The following is a 14,332-nucleotide window of genomic DNA, read 5'->3' as shown; positions in this document are numbered from 1 at the left end:
AGGAGTGGACAACTGGCCAAACAACCCATAATCAGGGATGGGCCAATAAGCTTCGCTCTCCAGAACAAAAACTAAGACACTAAAGCTGAGACATCTGTAGAGTTGACCACGTACATGCTGGTGAGTAAATGGGGAAAAGTAGTCTTGAGAGACAAATCGGGACGGGTACACAGAACAGCAGCTATTGAGGCCTGTGAGGTGAGAAATGGACAGAGACAGACAAACAGGGGCAGAATTGGTTCGATGGAGGTAAAGACAGACAGCAAACAGGGACAGATGGAGAGAGATGATAGACAGATAGTGACAAACACAGATAGCAGACAGAGACACAGACAGACGGAGATACAGACAAAAGTCAGACAGCAACGGAGACAGATAACAGACAATCAGTGGCAGGAATCATTTACCTCTGCAATAGGCAGAGACAGGCAGAAAGACAGATAGATGGGGTAAGGAGAGGAGAGAGGGGAGGAACATGGAGAATAAGGAGAGGGGACAACCAACAGAGAGTACAAGAGCAGCAGCCAGAGCTGAAGAATGGGCACCCACGAGCAAGAAAGTCAGATGATGGTCAGACCCAGAGGGTAAGTGGGAGACCAAGCGAGCACAGGACCAACCGTTGGAGAGAGTGCAAGACAGGGTAAGGAGACTGAGACCTGAGCCAGAGGGAGATACAGAGAGAAGAAAACAAGGAAATTCAAAGAGCAGGCATTACTACAGACAAGTGAGAGGTAGGGATTCGGAGGTTGGGGGACAGAATGATAAAGTTAATTCGTACATGGAGGCCCCCAAAACAGAGGCTGTCCCAGTGGCTCAGCCCACATCACAACCCTAAACCTAAGTCTGTCTGTACTTACGGGAACCACCTCACTGTCAAGGAAACCTAACACCAATCACAATCCCTGAACTCAGCGCGAGCTAGCTTACCTCCCCCTAGAAAACAAGACCTGCTAAATACTAGCCTTATCAGGAAATCCCTGACCTTCTCGCCAATCCCGTTTCTGTGGTGCTGCTTCTACCACCCCACAAAACTCGCTCTTGCTCAAAATACCTCGAGGAGAGGGCTGCACTGCTTATGAGGCACCAGAAGCCCCCAATCCATGGGTTGTTTTCCCTCAAAGGAAGGTCATCAAACTTGTACCAAATTTGTTTTAGTGTTGTCATTTGACAAGAGTCACAGCGAGACGTGGCACACTCAGTGACGTCAGCCAGGGCACAGCCCCTGGATGTCCTGGGTATGTGTGAAAAGTATAACGTGGAATGTCATCTGTCAGAAGGAGAATGACTAGAATTTAGGACCTCCTCTGCCTTTAAAAAGTATCAGCTATCATTTCAAAAAGGTGGCTCGAGCACACACATTTGTCTCCTCGTTCTTGAATGATGCTTGAAAAATTAAAGGGAACAGACTCACAACAACAACAATGATGCCTGAAAAATTAAAGGGAACAGACTCACAACAACAAAGAGAAGGGAGTTACCAGCAGGCACGTTTCTGGAAGATGAAAAGTAGACAGAAGAATCATGGCAGAGGAAGCCACGATTTTAAAATTTCAGAGGGATCTGGAGAAGCAGGTCTCTGGAGAGACTGGACATTGAAACGCGAGGTGCTACCTGAGGTAGAAATGGAACGTGAGCAAAAACCTGTAAACTAATTGAAAGTCTATAAGAAAAAGTCCACTCGGTCTCTGACATGACATACACACACTCCATCCACACACTCTGGCTGGCAAGCATTTACCTCTCAAGTAAAGAAATGCATGGGATTGTCTTGAAAGCATTTGTCTCCAAACCGTAGTGTCCATCAGAACTGCCTGGCGGGCAAGTAAAACACAGGTAACTGGACCCCATGCCCAGGGTCTCTGATTCACTAGGTAGGGCCGGAGAATTTGCATTCCTAACAAAATCCTAAAAAATCTATTACTAGAAATTAACCGAAGGAAATTTACTTAATCTCTCTAAACCTCAGTTTCTATACTTGTACAATGGGAATAATAAAAGTGTCCAACAGAATAGAATCATAGTGAAGACTGAAGTTGATGATGCGAGTAAAATCTTTGGCACACTGCCAGGCATACAGGTGAGAAAGTCTATTTAATTTGTCCAAGGTCATGATCATAAGCAATAATTATAATTGGTGCTTAGAACTAGTATTAGCTGGCTTCTAATGTCTCTGATCAACTCCCAATTTACTTCCAGTCTTAATCGATTTGATTATGAAAGTGAAAAAAGATGGAACAGAAATGTGATAGTATCTCATCAAGCCTGTAGGTGATAAACTCGCTGAGTTTAAAGCAAGGGTAGGCACATATGCTGCCTTTATCGGGCAGAATGCAGGTGTTTTTTGCTCTGTTGAACGAAGTGCCCGAATGCACACCCCCTCATCAAGGTCACCTCCATGATTGAAACTGGTCTGGACTAAAGTTGAGAAAGTGCTTCATCCAGAGAACCAGCAACTGGTTCTATCAGCAGAGTCTGGGCAAGACAATAATGGCAGACTTAGAAGGATAATTAGAGGAGTGTTATTGACAAAGGCATGGGTGAGGTATTGGCAGTGATGTGCTGGTAAACCAACTGGGCGAGAGCCCTGACTTATAGCATTTGCCAATTTCTGAGGCGTAAATACTCCCACCATGGCAGATTTCAACCTACCGAACCAGGAATAGGGAAGAGATTTGTATGATCAGCCCTTGAGAAGTAGCACCAGCCAGCCCAACCTGCCCCAGCACGCCACTGAGGAAGAAACCTCAGGGACCGTGCAGTACCCCAGGGTTGGGAACAGTTGGAAACTTTAAGCTGCCCAACCCTACCCAAACCCAAAGAGAGCAAGGTGGACATGTAACCTTTAACCAAGGGAAAATAGGCTACAATGACCTTGCAGGGAAGAAACGGGGAGAATAAATACTGCGACCTCCCTCCCATCTCATGCTGATATGCCCCCAGGAGCCAGGGGAGCCAGAAAGCAAGGGAGTCTACTGACGTACTCCTTATGGGTCAGCCTCCCAGGACACAAAGCAGGTTGGAAAAGAAAAGGGAATGGCTCTAAGGAGGCAAACGGAGACACATAGCACGTTGGGTCACGTACAGGCTCAAAGCACAACCTTAATGATAGCAACACAGAACTCTAATCCGTTTGATCCCTATAGTACTGAGAGAAAACAGATGTAAAGAAAACAAAAACTTAAAAATTCAGTTAGATGAAATAAATATAGTTTTGTCATTCAAATTAACTTTATTTTCTTTGCCATGGTGGTGAAGTTCTAGTTTAAGATATGCTTTCCAAATTCATTCTCTTAATCAACCAAAATTAAGCAGGAGATAAATCGTGGTAAAACTTGCCAGTATGTATCATCTTGCAAATGCTGACTCCAGCACTCTGAGAATGCCCATGGAGGATGGCCGTGCTATTGCTTTAAGGGAAGGAGGTAATGACAGGCCATTCCTCTCCTTTACAAAAGCACCTTATGTCATTGCAGAGCTTTTCAAAAGCTATGAGAAACAATGGTTTTGAGGCACTCCATTATTAATTACATTAATAGTTACAGGATCGACTCAGTTAATTTCAGAACATCAGTGGTATGCAACATGGAACTAATCAAAAGAGTTGTCTTTTTCATTTACATAATGAACAATCTTAGGATGAGTAAGCAAATTAATTCTGATTATTGGCATAACTCTATTATACCCAATCAGAAGAGTTTTAAGTAATTTTGAGTTTTAAGTAATTTTGTCATTAACAGGAGTTAAGGACTATTAGAGCAGAGACAGTGATGAGTTGGCCAAACGGTAATCTGTTCAACAAGACTGCACTTGTATAGAGAACAACCAGAGCATCAAACAAACTCCAGCATCTAGGATATGCTGCAAACTCAAAACAATGGGTGAGCCACCCAAGACAGCAGGCCAAAGAAGACAGGGCAATGAGATATCCCCGAGGAATGAGATTTTTTTTTTTAATTAGGGAATATTGGGGAACAGTGTGTTTCTCCAGGGCCCATCAGTTCCAAGTCGTTGTCCTTCAATCTAGTTGTGGAGGGTGCGGCTCAGCTCCAAGTCCAGTCGCAGTTTTCAATCTTTAGTTGCAGGGAGCGCAGCCCACCATCCCATGCGGGAACTGAACCCACAACCCTGCTGCTCAGAGCTCGCACTCTAACCAACTGAGCCATCCGGCTGCCCCAGGAATGAGATTTTTTAAAAGGAAACTTCTGTCACACCAAAACAAAGCTTCACACATTCTGCAGCCTTCTTTAAATTGACTTAAGGGATTTGGTCTCCCCACATCCAACCTCACAAAAAGAAGAAAAAGCTATAAAGTCTAAGAATAATTTTGGGTGAGGTGTTTAAAAGGGGGAAATGTGTAGCATGTGTTGAGTTGGTATAACATCTTTTAACTCTTTGGAGAGGTTTACAACACATGTTGGTCTTCAGCATGGGTTCCTCCATGAGATCCAACATCACAAAGTCTCACTCACTTTAGTACTCCCTGTCTCTAGCACAGTAGGCACAGAACAGGTCCACCATGTTTATGAAACTGAACTACAAGCGAGCCTTTGTTTTGCACTTCAATTTGTCTTGACTTTTTATTCCTCCACGAAATTTGTGCCTTTCCTTTAGTCATTTTGGTTTATTTTTTATTCACTAAAATAAACATAAATCATTCACTTCCTAGTTCCTTCCCACTTCCAGCTCTAATTCTTACATAATCTCTATCCCCAGGGTTTATTGCTTCTCCATTTAAGAAAATGAGTCTCTTAAACACACACACACACACACACACACACACTTTGCATGTGCCCTTTGTACACAATTCTAACTGTGCAAGCCTTTCACATCGTTTATCATCATGTGTGAATGAGTTCACACTGTGAGAACATTCCAACACACAGTGGATATGATGCCTCCCAAAGGACAAGAGCAAGTTTTGTTCTCATTTCATTTGGATCATGTGCTCATTACTAACATAACTCTAATGACCCTATTTCATTAGTTGCTAGATTGTTTGGGCAATGTCATAATTCAAAAAAAAAGAGGACAAAATACCGAGTGTTGGCAGGGATGTGGAGTGATGAGAACTCTCCTGCAGCACTGCTGCTGGGAGTGTAAGGTAATACAAACCCTTTGGAAAATTGTTTGGCAGCCTCTACCACAGTTAAACACATGCATCCTAGGCATATACCCAATGTGTGCCCACACATCCCAAAAGACACATGCAAGGATGTTTGTAGTAGCATTCATAACAAAAAGAAAACAAAAACAAAGGACTTGAAATAATTCACATGATGTGGGAGGAGGTCATGGAGAGGATGTGACCTGCCAGTTGACCCTTGAGCTGGACACAGGCAATCAGAGGCTCATCAGCCCCACCCCCATCCTTGGAATGTACATTCTGCCCACCGTTCCTACAGTGGGAGCTGTTTCAAGGACACAGCCTTGAGAGAGTAACAGCCTTGACACAGCCTTGTTGAGACCATCTGGACTGATATGTGAATGAACCAAGTTAAGGCCTCTATATAAACTTTTAAGATTCTGGTGCGCAGTGCAGAGACCTACCCATCTTGTAGCCACCCAAGACAAGCCTCGTATATAAGCTAAGCTCCCTTGTTTTGTAAACCCGCCACCTACCAATCTGGAGTGGTCTGTCTCTGTCTTTGGTTTCTCCCTCCCTTCCATGTACGGGGGCCAATTTGTAAGCCAACACATGTCCATCAACAACAAAATGCGTAAATGACGTGTGTCTTATGGACATACCATCGAGGCCTATACAGCAGTGAAAATGAACCAACAATACACGCAGACAACTCCAACTGACAAAAGAATACAGGCTGCACGATCCCATGTATCTAAAGTTCAAAAAAAGACAAAAATAAATGGGAGTGTTCAGGAATGCAAAACAAGATGGTAAAATTATGAGGAAATACAAGAAGTCATCACCATAAAATCAGGAACTGTCTCCCTTTGGAAAGCAAGGAAGATGGGACCAGGAAGGGCCCCAGGGAGTTCCTAGAGAGCTGGCAAAATTCAATTTCTTGCCATAGGTGGTGACAGCATAGTATTTATACAAATGTGTGAAGCTGTACAAAATTATCTTATGTACTTTTGCATTGTGGTATTCAACAATTTTTAAAGGTTTTAGAAAGGGTAGAAGAATCAAGACAACTTATCGAATTATTAAAATAAAGAAGGTTTTCATATGGAAAAAAAGGAGTGGACTAGGTCACTTTAGTTCCAAGGGGCAGATCTTAAATGAGTGGTAGCTGTAAGTGGGCAGATGTTGGTGAAACCAAACAACATAACAATAAAAAAAGAAGGGGAGGAGAGGGAGGAGGAAAGAGAAAAGTATGAAAGGAGGGGAAAGGAGGGGAGGGGAGGGGAGGAGAGGAGAGGGTAAACCTAGTTCACAAATATAGTTGCTTGAAAATAAAATTCCTTGTAAGAAAGTGAGTGTCCCATCACAGAAGCGATTCTAGAATGGGCTAGATAACTATCGGAAGGGATATTCTGGAGAGGATGCAAACACTGGAAAAGGGATTATAAAGAATGTCCCTTCAGACCTAATATTCTGTGATTCTCTTTCTCACCAGTTACAAGTGCGGTCACCTAAAGACAGAAACAAAACAAAAACAAAAAGGGTTCATTTCAATAAATAAAGTATATCTTAAGCATTTGTTTACAAGCCATTAACTAACAAAAATGAAAGGGGAGGGGAAGAATGAGGGGCTTCAAGGTAACGCTGAAGGAACCAAATGAAGCGAAGCCCCGTCGTAAATGAAGAGCTGGTCTCAGAAAGAAGGAAGCCAGAGATTCGATTTACCCACAATGTTCCTCAAATGTATCTATTCTTTAATAATAGATTACTAACATAGATGGATTCCACAAAAATCATGGAGTTTGGAAACTTTATTGTCTTATGTTAAATAACAAGGCCTCATCCTCTCAGTCCAACAGATTAAACTTTTTGACACTTTCAGAGAAAGACAGCTGAGCCTGGGCTGAAGGTTATCTTAGAACATATTACAAGAAAAAACAAACTCTGTTGAGCTGGTCACAATCCAGATTCTCATCCATTCCCCTTTCAGAACAAGAAGGGATTTTAACTAGCTTTTCTGTTTTACAAATATTACCGTGGCTCAACACATCTACAAGGAGACACAACATTACCTATGGCTCTCATCCTGTTTGCTAACTAATTGTATCAACAACCGAAACCAACTTAACACTCTACAAAAACACAGCTGATTTGGCAATCTGCAAGTTATACATGTACTTACATCTGGACCAAACTGTGCTGAGTTTCACTCCTGCTAATGTGCATGGATTCTTACTGGCATCTACAATTGTTTGATATAGGTTTCTGAACACTAAAACATATGTTCTGCCTCGAATGGGGCCATTTAGGGTAATACTTTTGTAGTTTCCTGGCACTAAGATCTGCCAGCCTTCCTGAACCAGATCTCCTATTTGCTTCAGCAAGCATTCTGAAAGTAAGTGCCTGCAGATTTAAGCAACATCAAAAAATTCTGGAACAACACTTTCCAACCATGAATCTGTGAGAGAAAGAGTGGCTTTGCCTGTGTGGCTACAAAGTCAGTAGAAGAATTTGAAATGATCCCCAGTAGACCATAAGCAAAATCAAATCAAATCTGGCCCGTTAACGATTCCTACTGCCTACTTACAACTACCCAAAGCAGAGATAATGATCAAAGTCCTACTTCAAATGGTATTCAGAGTGTATCAAAGAAAGTTATACTAGATTGTAGTCCCATCAAGAGCAGTAAACACCTTAAAAGTGCTTTTTTAAATACACTGTCAGCTCTAAGTAAAAGTTACAGCCAGGAAACACTGTGGAAACAAGATCCCTGGACCTAGATTCACCAGAATGTAACTTACTCAAGCTAAGGGGGGTGTCTTATTTTCCACTATATCCCCAGCGTTCAATAAGTGCCCTCAATAAATCTTTGTAGAATGAAGGAGCCAGTCACAAGCGCTGACTAATCCCCGAGTGGCCCTTAACTGCCTTGTACAAAGTCTGCCTCTTACTAACTGTAGATAAATTATTTAACCCGATTCTTGGTTCCCAAAACTCTAAAACGGAAACAACTGCACCTCCTTTGCGGGTTTATGAGCACGCAAGGTGATATTTTATGAAAAGAGACTTCATATTGTATAATGGGCACGTGAATGTTACAGTGCCCGTTTTATCCTGCCTGTGCCTTCAGCCAAACCATTGACAAAGATGAAAATACTGCCCTTCCTTGAAACAAAATTAGCTTCTCCTTTGCCCTGTTATTCTGTTTGGATGTGGTAGCGTGGCTGTTAGCCAAAATGCATGTTGTTCTTGTTGTTCTAACATTTTATTTAATTTCCACTGGGAAATTATGCTTCTCTAGAGAAAATAATGGTAATACAAGGAAGGTCGTTGCATGGTGGACCATGAGTAACGTGACATGGGGGTCAAGAGGCTCAGGGCTTCATCAGTTTTGCCCTTAAATATTTGAGAATAGGTCCATGCTTCAATTTCTTCGTCTATACAACGGTGGGGAAGGAGAACAGACTAGATATCATCTAAGCTCTGTCTTATCTACAGTCCGAGGTTATTCCAGACACCAAGATATTCCACGCCCCTAAACAAAGTCAGTTCTATTATAATTAGCCTATAATGAGAGTAGTTTTTTTAGAGATGATGAAAACAGTTCCACTGGCTAACTCAGAATGGCTGGAAAAACAATGATGTTACAAGAAGGATGAATGACACCTTCTAAAGAACACCTGCCTCAGGCACTGTATGCCTGTCACTTTGAATGAGTCATTTAATATTCCCAGGACTCAGTTTTCTGATCTTTAAAAGAGGAACAAAAATACTGCATAGGACCACTGGTAGAAAATACCTAATAAAGTGATCAAAATGTATCGCTATTTAAAGGTAAAATGCTATTTAAATACGGTGATGTCCAAAAAAAGGCTGGTGGATTTTAGGAGGAGACAATCAATATTTTTAAATAGACTTTTTCCATCACAGTAAAATAATATAATGCATGTAGATATTGTGTTATTTCCAAGAGTCCACTTTTTTTTTTCTTTTTGTGTTCAGGAAATATTATGAAAAAGATCACTAAAAACTCAAATCCCACATTTCAAGATCAGAATCTTTTCTTCTGAAATGATACATAATTTTAAAAGTTCATCCACTTTTCCCAACACGATGTGTTTGTTGTTGTTGTTGCTGCTGTTTGGTTGGTTGGTTAATTGAAGTCAAGCTGTTGGAACTGGTCCTGAAATTAAAGTGCCAGTACTAAAAATATCCCCAGCTACTTATTCTATTGACATTCTATGTCTGCCTACAAAGGTGGCTGGAAGAAAATCAACTAAACCAGAAGGTATTCTGCCTTCTCAGCTGCACGATGTTTTTAACTGTTGGTATCAGCTTCAGAGTTTTGGGGGGTTATTTACTTATTTATTTATTTTATTGTGGTTTTAGCGCCAAGATTCTTAAGTTCCTCCTACAAGCCCAGGGAACCTTGTGGCTATTACATGTAAGAGTCTTTTACTGCTCTCTCCACTCAAAAACATAATATGGTATACATTAGATACAAGATTTCCCTCTTACTTAAAGAATATAGCCTCTTCACAAAAAAAAAACAAAAACAGAATTGTCATTGATATTTGAGAAAGTTGATGTCACTGGCAATGGGATCCCCAAATCTGCAAAATTGCCTCCATTTCCCGTAACAGGCCAATAACAATAGCAATCATAGCACATTAACTCTTAAATAGATTTTATTTTAAAATCTATGAACACTGCCAGCTTTTTTATGGTAGAAGCCTTCATTGTGGCTGATCATGTAATAATTATCATTCCCTTGCATCCCTAGGTAAAGGCTGTGACCTTGCTCTAAAAGCCACTTTAGTTTAAAAGAGGAAGACCTTGAAGGGAAAGGTGACTAACCAGAAACTCTTCAATACTTACTCTTAAGAGGCACATGAAAAATGACCATTTCTAAGAAAGAATTTAAATAATACATGATTTGCTGTCCTAGTTTTTTATTATAAGATAAACTTAAATCACTTTTTAATGACAGAGTATTTCTTAGTAGCATAAGTCACTTTTCATGCCCTTCCCTTGAATCCCTAACTAAATCCAAATAGAAACCTATAGTTTTAACACAAGCTCCTTAAGCCTCTGAAACCAAGATATTTACACATTTTTAAAACCCATTTTCCTGAGTTAGCTCTTCACGTCCTCTTAATGAACGTCATCTGTCTCTGAAAGAAGAGAGGTCCAGGAGCCTGGAAAGAGCACCTCTAGGCTTGGTCCCCTTTCATTTTAATCGTTTGATGAACGAGTGTGCACTGCACCTTCCTTCCAACTGCCGGGCTCCTATTTGCTCTGCAAGCGGTTTAGCCGGGTGCTCCGCACTGGGTCCTAAAGGCGTTTGAAATGTTTCCCTTTCCAGCCCTGCTACTACCGTTTCCCAAAAAATAAGACCTAGCCAGACAATCAGCTCTAATGCGTCTTTTGGAGCAAAAATTAGTATGAGACCCGGTCTTATATTACATTATATAAGACCCGGTATTGTATTATATTATATTATATTATATATTATATTATACCCGGTCTTATATTATGTAAGACCCGGTCCTATGGTAAAAATAAGACCGGGTCTTATATTATTTTTTTGCTTCAAAAGACACATTAGAGCTGATTGTCCGGCTAGGTCTTATTTTCGGGAAACAAGGTAGGACTCTGGCCACCCACAGCTTCGTGCTACTGTCCATCTTAATGCCACGAGGAAAGAGAGGGGCGGGGAGCATTGGTTTACTGGATAATGGAGAGATTTACAGGCTTGGAGAGTATGGGAATTTATAGGTGAGCAAGATAGGTGGGCATAAAACATTGTGGTGGGTTTGGAACAGAGGAACTATGACAGGTTCCTGCCCGTGACCACTTAGCCAGCTCTGCACCTGTGCCCTCTACTTCCCACCTGTGTCCAGGAAATTCTTCCCTTCATGAGCCTTAACCTCTAAGGGGGGGGGGGGGTGAAGAGGTGGAACCCGGCAGCCTGCAGCACGACCCTTAGTCCCCACGTCCCTACACCTCGGACTTACGCCGCCGAGATGGGAGGTAGAGAGAGGCAGCTGCATCCTGCCATCCCTGGGGACCGGGACCAAAGTTGCAGGTCTCTACTGCTGGCACCCCTGTGGTGAGGCAGCGCCTCGGGAGCAGCCGCCGGAGCGCCCTGGGAGCCTTCGCGGAGGGGTGGGGGCAGTACTGGGGGGAATGCGCTGCCGCTCCTGCTCCTGCCGTGCTGCGTCCAGCCTCCCATCACTTTTTCCAGTACTTTGCTCATCACCTGTCAAGCTCTCTGGGGAGACCGAGAAGGTGGGAGAAAAACCCACAGGCACCTCCAGGAGAGCTCTCTCCTTGGAATGGGGGCTCATCAGTCCCCGCCCCGCCCTGCCCACCTTTCCCATCCTCCGGGAGGCAGCCCGGGCGCCCGCGCCGCGGCTCCCAGCAGAGCTCTGGTTTCTGCTGCATCTGCTGGCGCCGAGCGGCGGGAGGCGACCGCAATAAAGGCACCGTTACAAAGCCTGGGTAACTAAAACTCGAATGCACCTCTTACCATTGGACCGCCGGACGATATTCTCCAGAAACGTGTTTTGCGGAGCCACCAGTCCCCTCCTGCCCCCGGCCATGGTCATCCTCCCGGCAGCTCGGGGTCTGGGGAGCGTCCCCGCGCGGCTTCTCACGGCAGCAGGAAAAGGGGCGCGGAGCCCGCGCGCGATCCTAGCTCGAAGCGCCCCATGCGCCTCACGGGGACCCGGGATGGCAGGGGCGGCGGCTCCCTCCGGTTCCCACCCTCGCGCTCTCTTCGCGCCTACCTCCCTGCGGCCCGCCTCGCAGTGCACTTGCTGGGGCTCGCCTCGCCGCAGCTGCCTGCGGGTGGGCGGAGGGAGCAGCGGCGCCTGGGCCAGCTGCGCCCCCTACCGGGCGCGTGCCCCAAGCCCGCCTGCGGGAGACCAGCCCGGGGTCCGGTGGCGGCCCGGAGGCAGCGAGAGGCGGTGGGCCAAGGCTGAATTAGCAGCGCCACCCTCTGGGCACAGCGGGGAAATGCGTTCAGGGTGTGCTTTGGGCTGAGTGGAGCAGGTTTCTTGGTGGATTCACGCCCAACAAAGACACCATGAGTCTTGGGGTGGTATGATGACGTGACTCTCTGTTCTGTTTCAGGCTGGAGCCCCTGGGACCTCTGAAGCTCTTGGGACACCTTCCTGCCTTCCCCTCTGGTCTCTTAGCCTCGTTTGTGAAAGTTGCCCCACTTTGATTCTGAAGCCAGTGTTTTACGAGTAATTAATGAAATTGTAAGAGGTCAGACTTGCAGACTGACTAACGGATTGAGCTCCAGAAGAGCTGCCTTGTGTTGTTTTTAAAGGTAACCAAAAGCCAGATGCAAGCTCGGGACATTTGATAAATTTGTTGACTGACTGACCTGATTTCCACTCTATACAGTGAATATTTTAGCAAAAAGACAAGAATATACACATACATAGCCAAAAAAATGTATACACATTTTAAGAAAGGAAAAAACTGTATTGAAATTGTAATGCAATAAGTGATGCTAGCATTCATTTGATTAACATCATCTTTTATGCAAATGTCGTACTACTTATTGCTACTGTAATTCAACTTTGAAAAGTAATACATAGATAACATCTCTTAAAACATGTACATGTTTGGCACCCCTGATATATATATATATATATGAAAACACTTTTTTAGCTGAAGCACAACCTATTATGATCAGTGTGTAAGGTTAGGAAACAGGAACAAACTGTCTGACAAACATCAAAACGGTGGACTCCTCTCTGAGTGCAAATGCTTGGGGTAAGGGTGTGGAGTGGCAGCTTCCCCAACATTTAACATTAACTAATAATCGAAGCCTTGGCTTGAAGGACAGTACACACTGCACAGGATGAGGTGCTGGTCTTCACACCTGCCCCCTGTTATAATAAAGAATCACATACAGAGAAGGTTCCTGGGAAGGAGCTCAGACAACCTTCGTTGATTTATTTTGGAAGATTTCCACCTACACATATTCTTTGCCTGTCTGTTTACTATATGTCCCCAGTGAGTGTGGCCAGAGAATAAGTCTGTGCCCGACACAAGAAATAAGTTGATAGTTTTCTAGTTAGTTCCTGGCTGGGTCAACAGTCAACACAAAAATGTAACAGGAAAACAACTGAGACTGCAACCTCAGTTGTCCGAGTTAACCATCCTGACATATCCTATTATTGTACAGCAGATACCCTGTCTCCATTTATCAATATCAAAAATAGAACTGGTTCTTGCCCAGCAATCACTGAGTTGCTGTGAAGATCAAATGTAATTATGTACCCTAAAATGTAAAATGTACTCTAAATTGTAAAATGTTATACCAAGGTCAAACATCATTAGAGTACCTAAATAAATTGGCCATTACAAACATCACCTTTTGTGTCATCTTGCATAGGTACAAAGTAAACTGATTGTTTTAGCAGAGTTAGGCACAGCTTGCATAGGTTTTGAAATTAAAGTAATGATACGCGTCTTCCATAACATTGTAACCAGCACGGCTGTCACCCAAATTAGACCTATGATTTCTTAAACCCTAGCTCCGTCTAGTGGTTCTTTGTTCTATTACAAATGAGGTAACAAACGGTGGTTAAATAGAGCTTACTCTGAAATGTATTTGGTGCCGAGATGATTCTGTGGTACCTGCCCATTTCATTTAAATAAGTTCATTTAAATAAGTCTCTTTAGGGTTATTATCTACTGTAAAAAAAAATGCCCAAGGGGAGATTTTTCATGACAGTATTAAAGCTCATCAAGCCACCTCATAATCCTGCTTGTGAGAGGAAGATAAAGAAAAGAATGGGGGGAAAGCTGTCATACAGACTTAATAAAATTTCTCAGATTTTAATGAGCTATCATGTTCTGTGTCTCAGATAAAAAGAAAACAGATGATATTCATTTGAGGTGAGAGGTGTTAAAGCCTTGGTAGGTTATCTGATAAGGAAAAGGAACAAGGAGATTCTTCCATTTTAATTTTAAATGTACTACTACAGTGGTTCTCAGCCCACACTGTGTGTGTGTGTGTGTGTGTGTGTGTGTGTGTGTGTGTACCATTTTGAATACTGTAATTTTTAGTGGCACACTTGAAGAAATTAAAAGACCCGAAACGACACTAAAAAGTCAGCAATCTTTAACCACCATCACTACTCAGTGTGACAGCATCTCACAGTGTCTATGAAAGCATGTCCAGTCATTGCCCCATTCTCTTGGCCAACCCTCAACACTATCTGA

The 14,332-nt window shown here is 43.1% G+C and overlaps 1 protein-coding gene across 3 annotated transcripts in view; it reads right to left on the bottom strand.

Moving 5' to 3' along the window:
* Positions 1–11,933, bottom strand: part of KCNH1 (potassium voltage-gated channel subfamily H member 1) — a 331,725-nt gene extending 319,792 nt beyond the window's left edge. For all 3 annotated transcript variants that reach the window (XM_074322079.2, XM_074322080.2, XM_074322081.2), the window contains exon 1: positions 11,616–11,933. In XM_074322079.2, the coding sequence (XP_074178180.1) occupies positions 11,616–11,694 (79 nt within the window). In that variant the 5' untranslated portion in view covers positions 11,695–11,933. The remainder of the gene's footprint in view (positions 1–11,615) is intronic.
* Positions 11,934–14,332: the final 2,399 nt, after the last annotated feature.

This window comes from Rhinolophus sinicus, chromosome 11 (genome assembly GCF_057876585.1).
Source record: "Rhinolophus sinicus isolate RSI-liver-muscle chromosome 11, RSI-T2T, whole genome shotgun sequence".
Lineage (NCBI taxonomy): Eukaryota > Metazoa > Chordata > Mammalia > Chiroptera > Rhinolophidae > Rhinolophus > Rhinolophus sinicus.
Note: the sequence above shows the minus strand (reverse complement) of the source record. Positions and strands in the feature narration are given on the sequence as shown.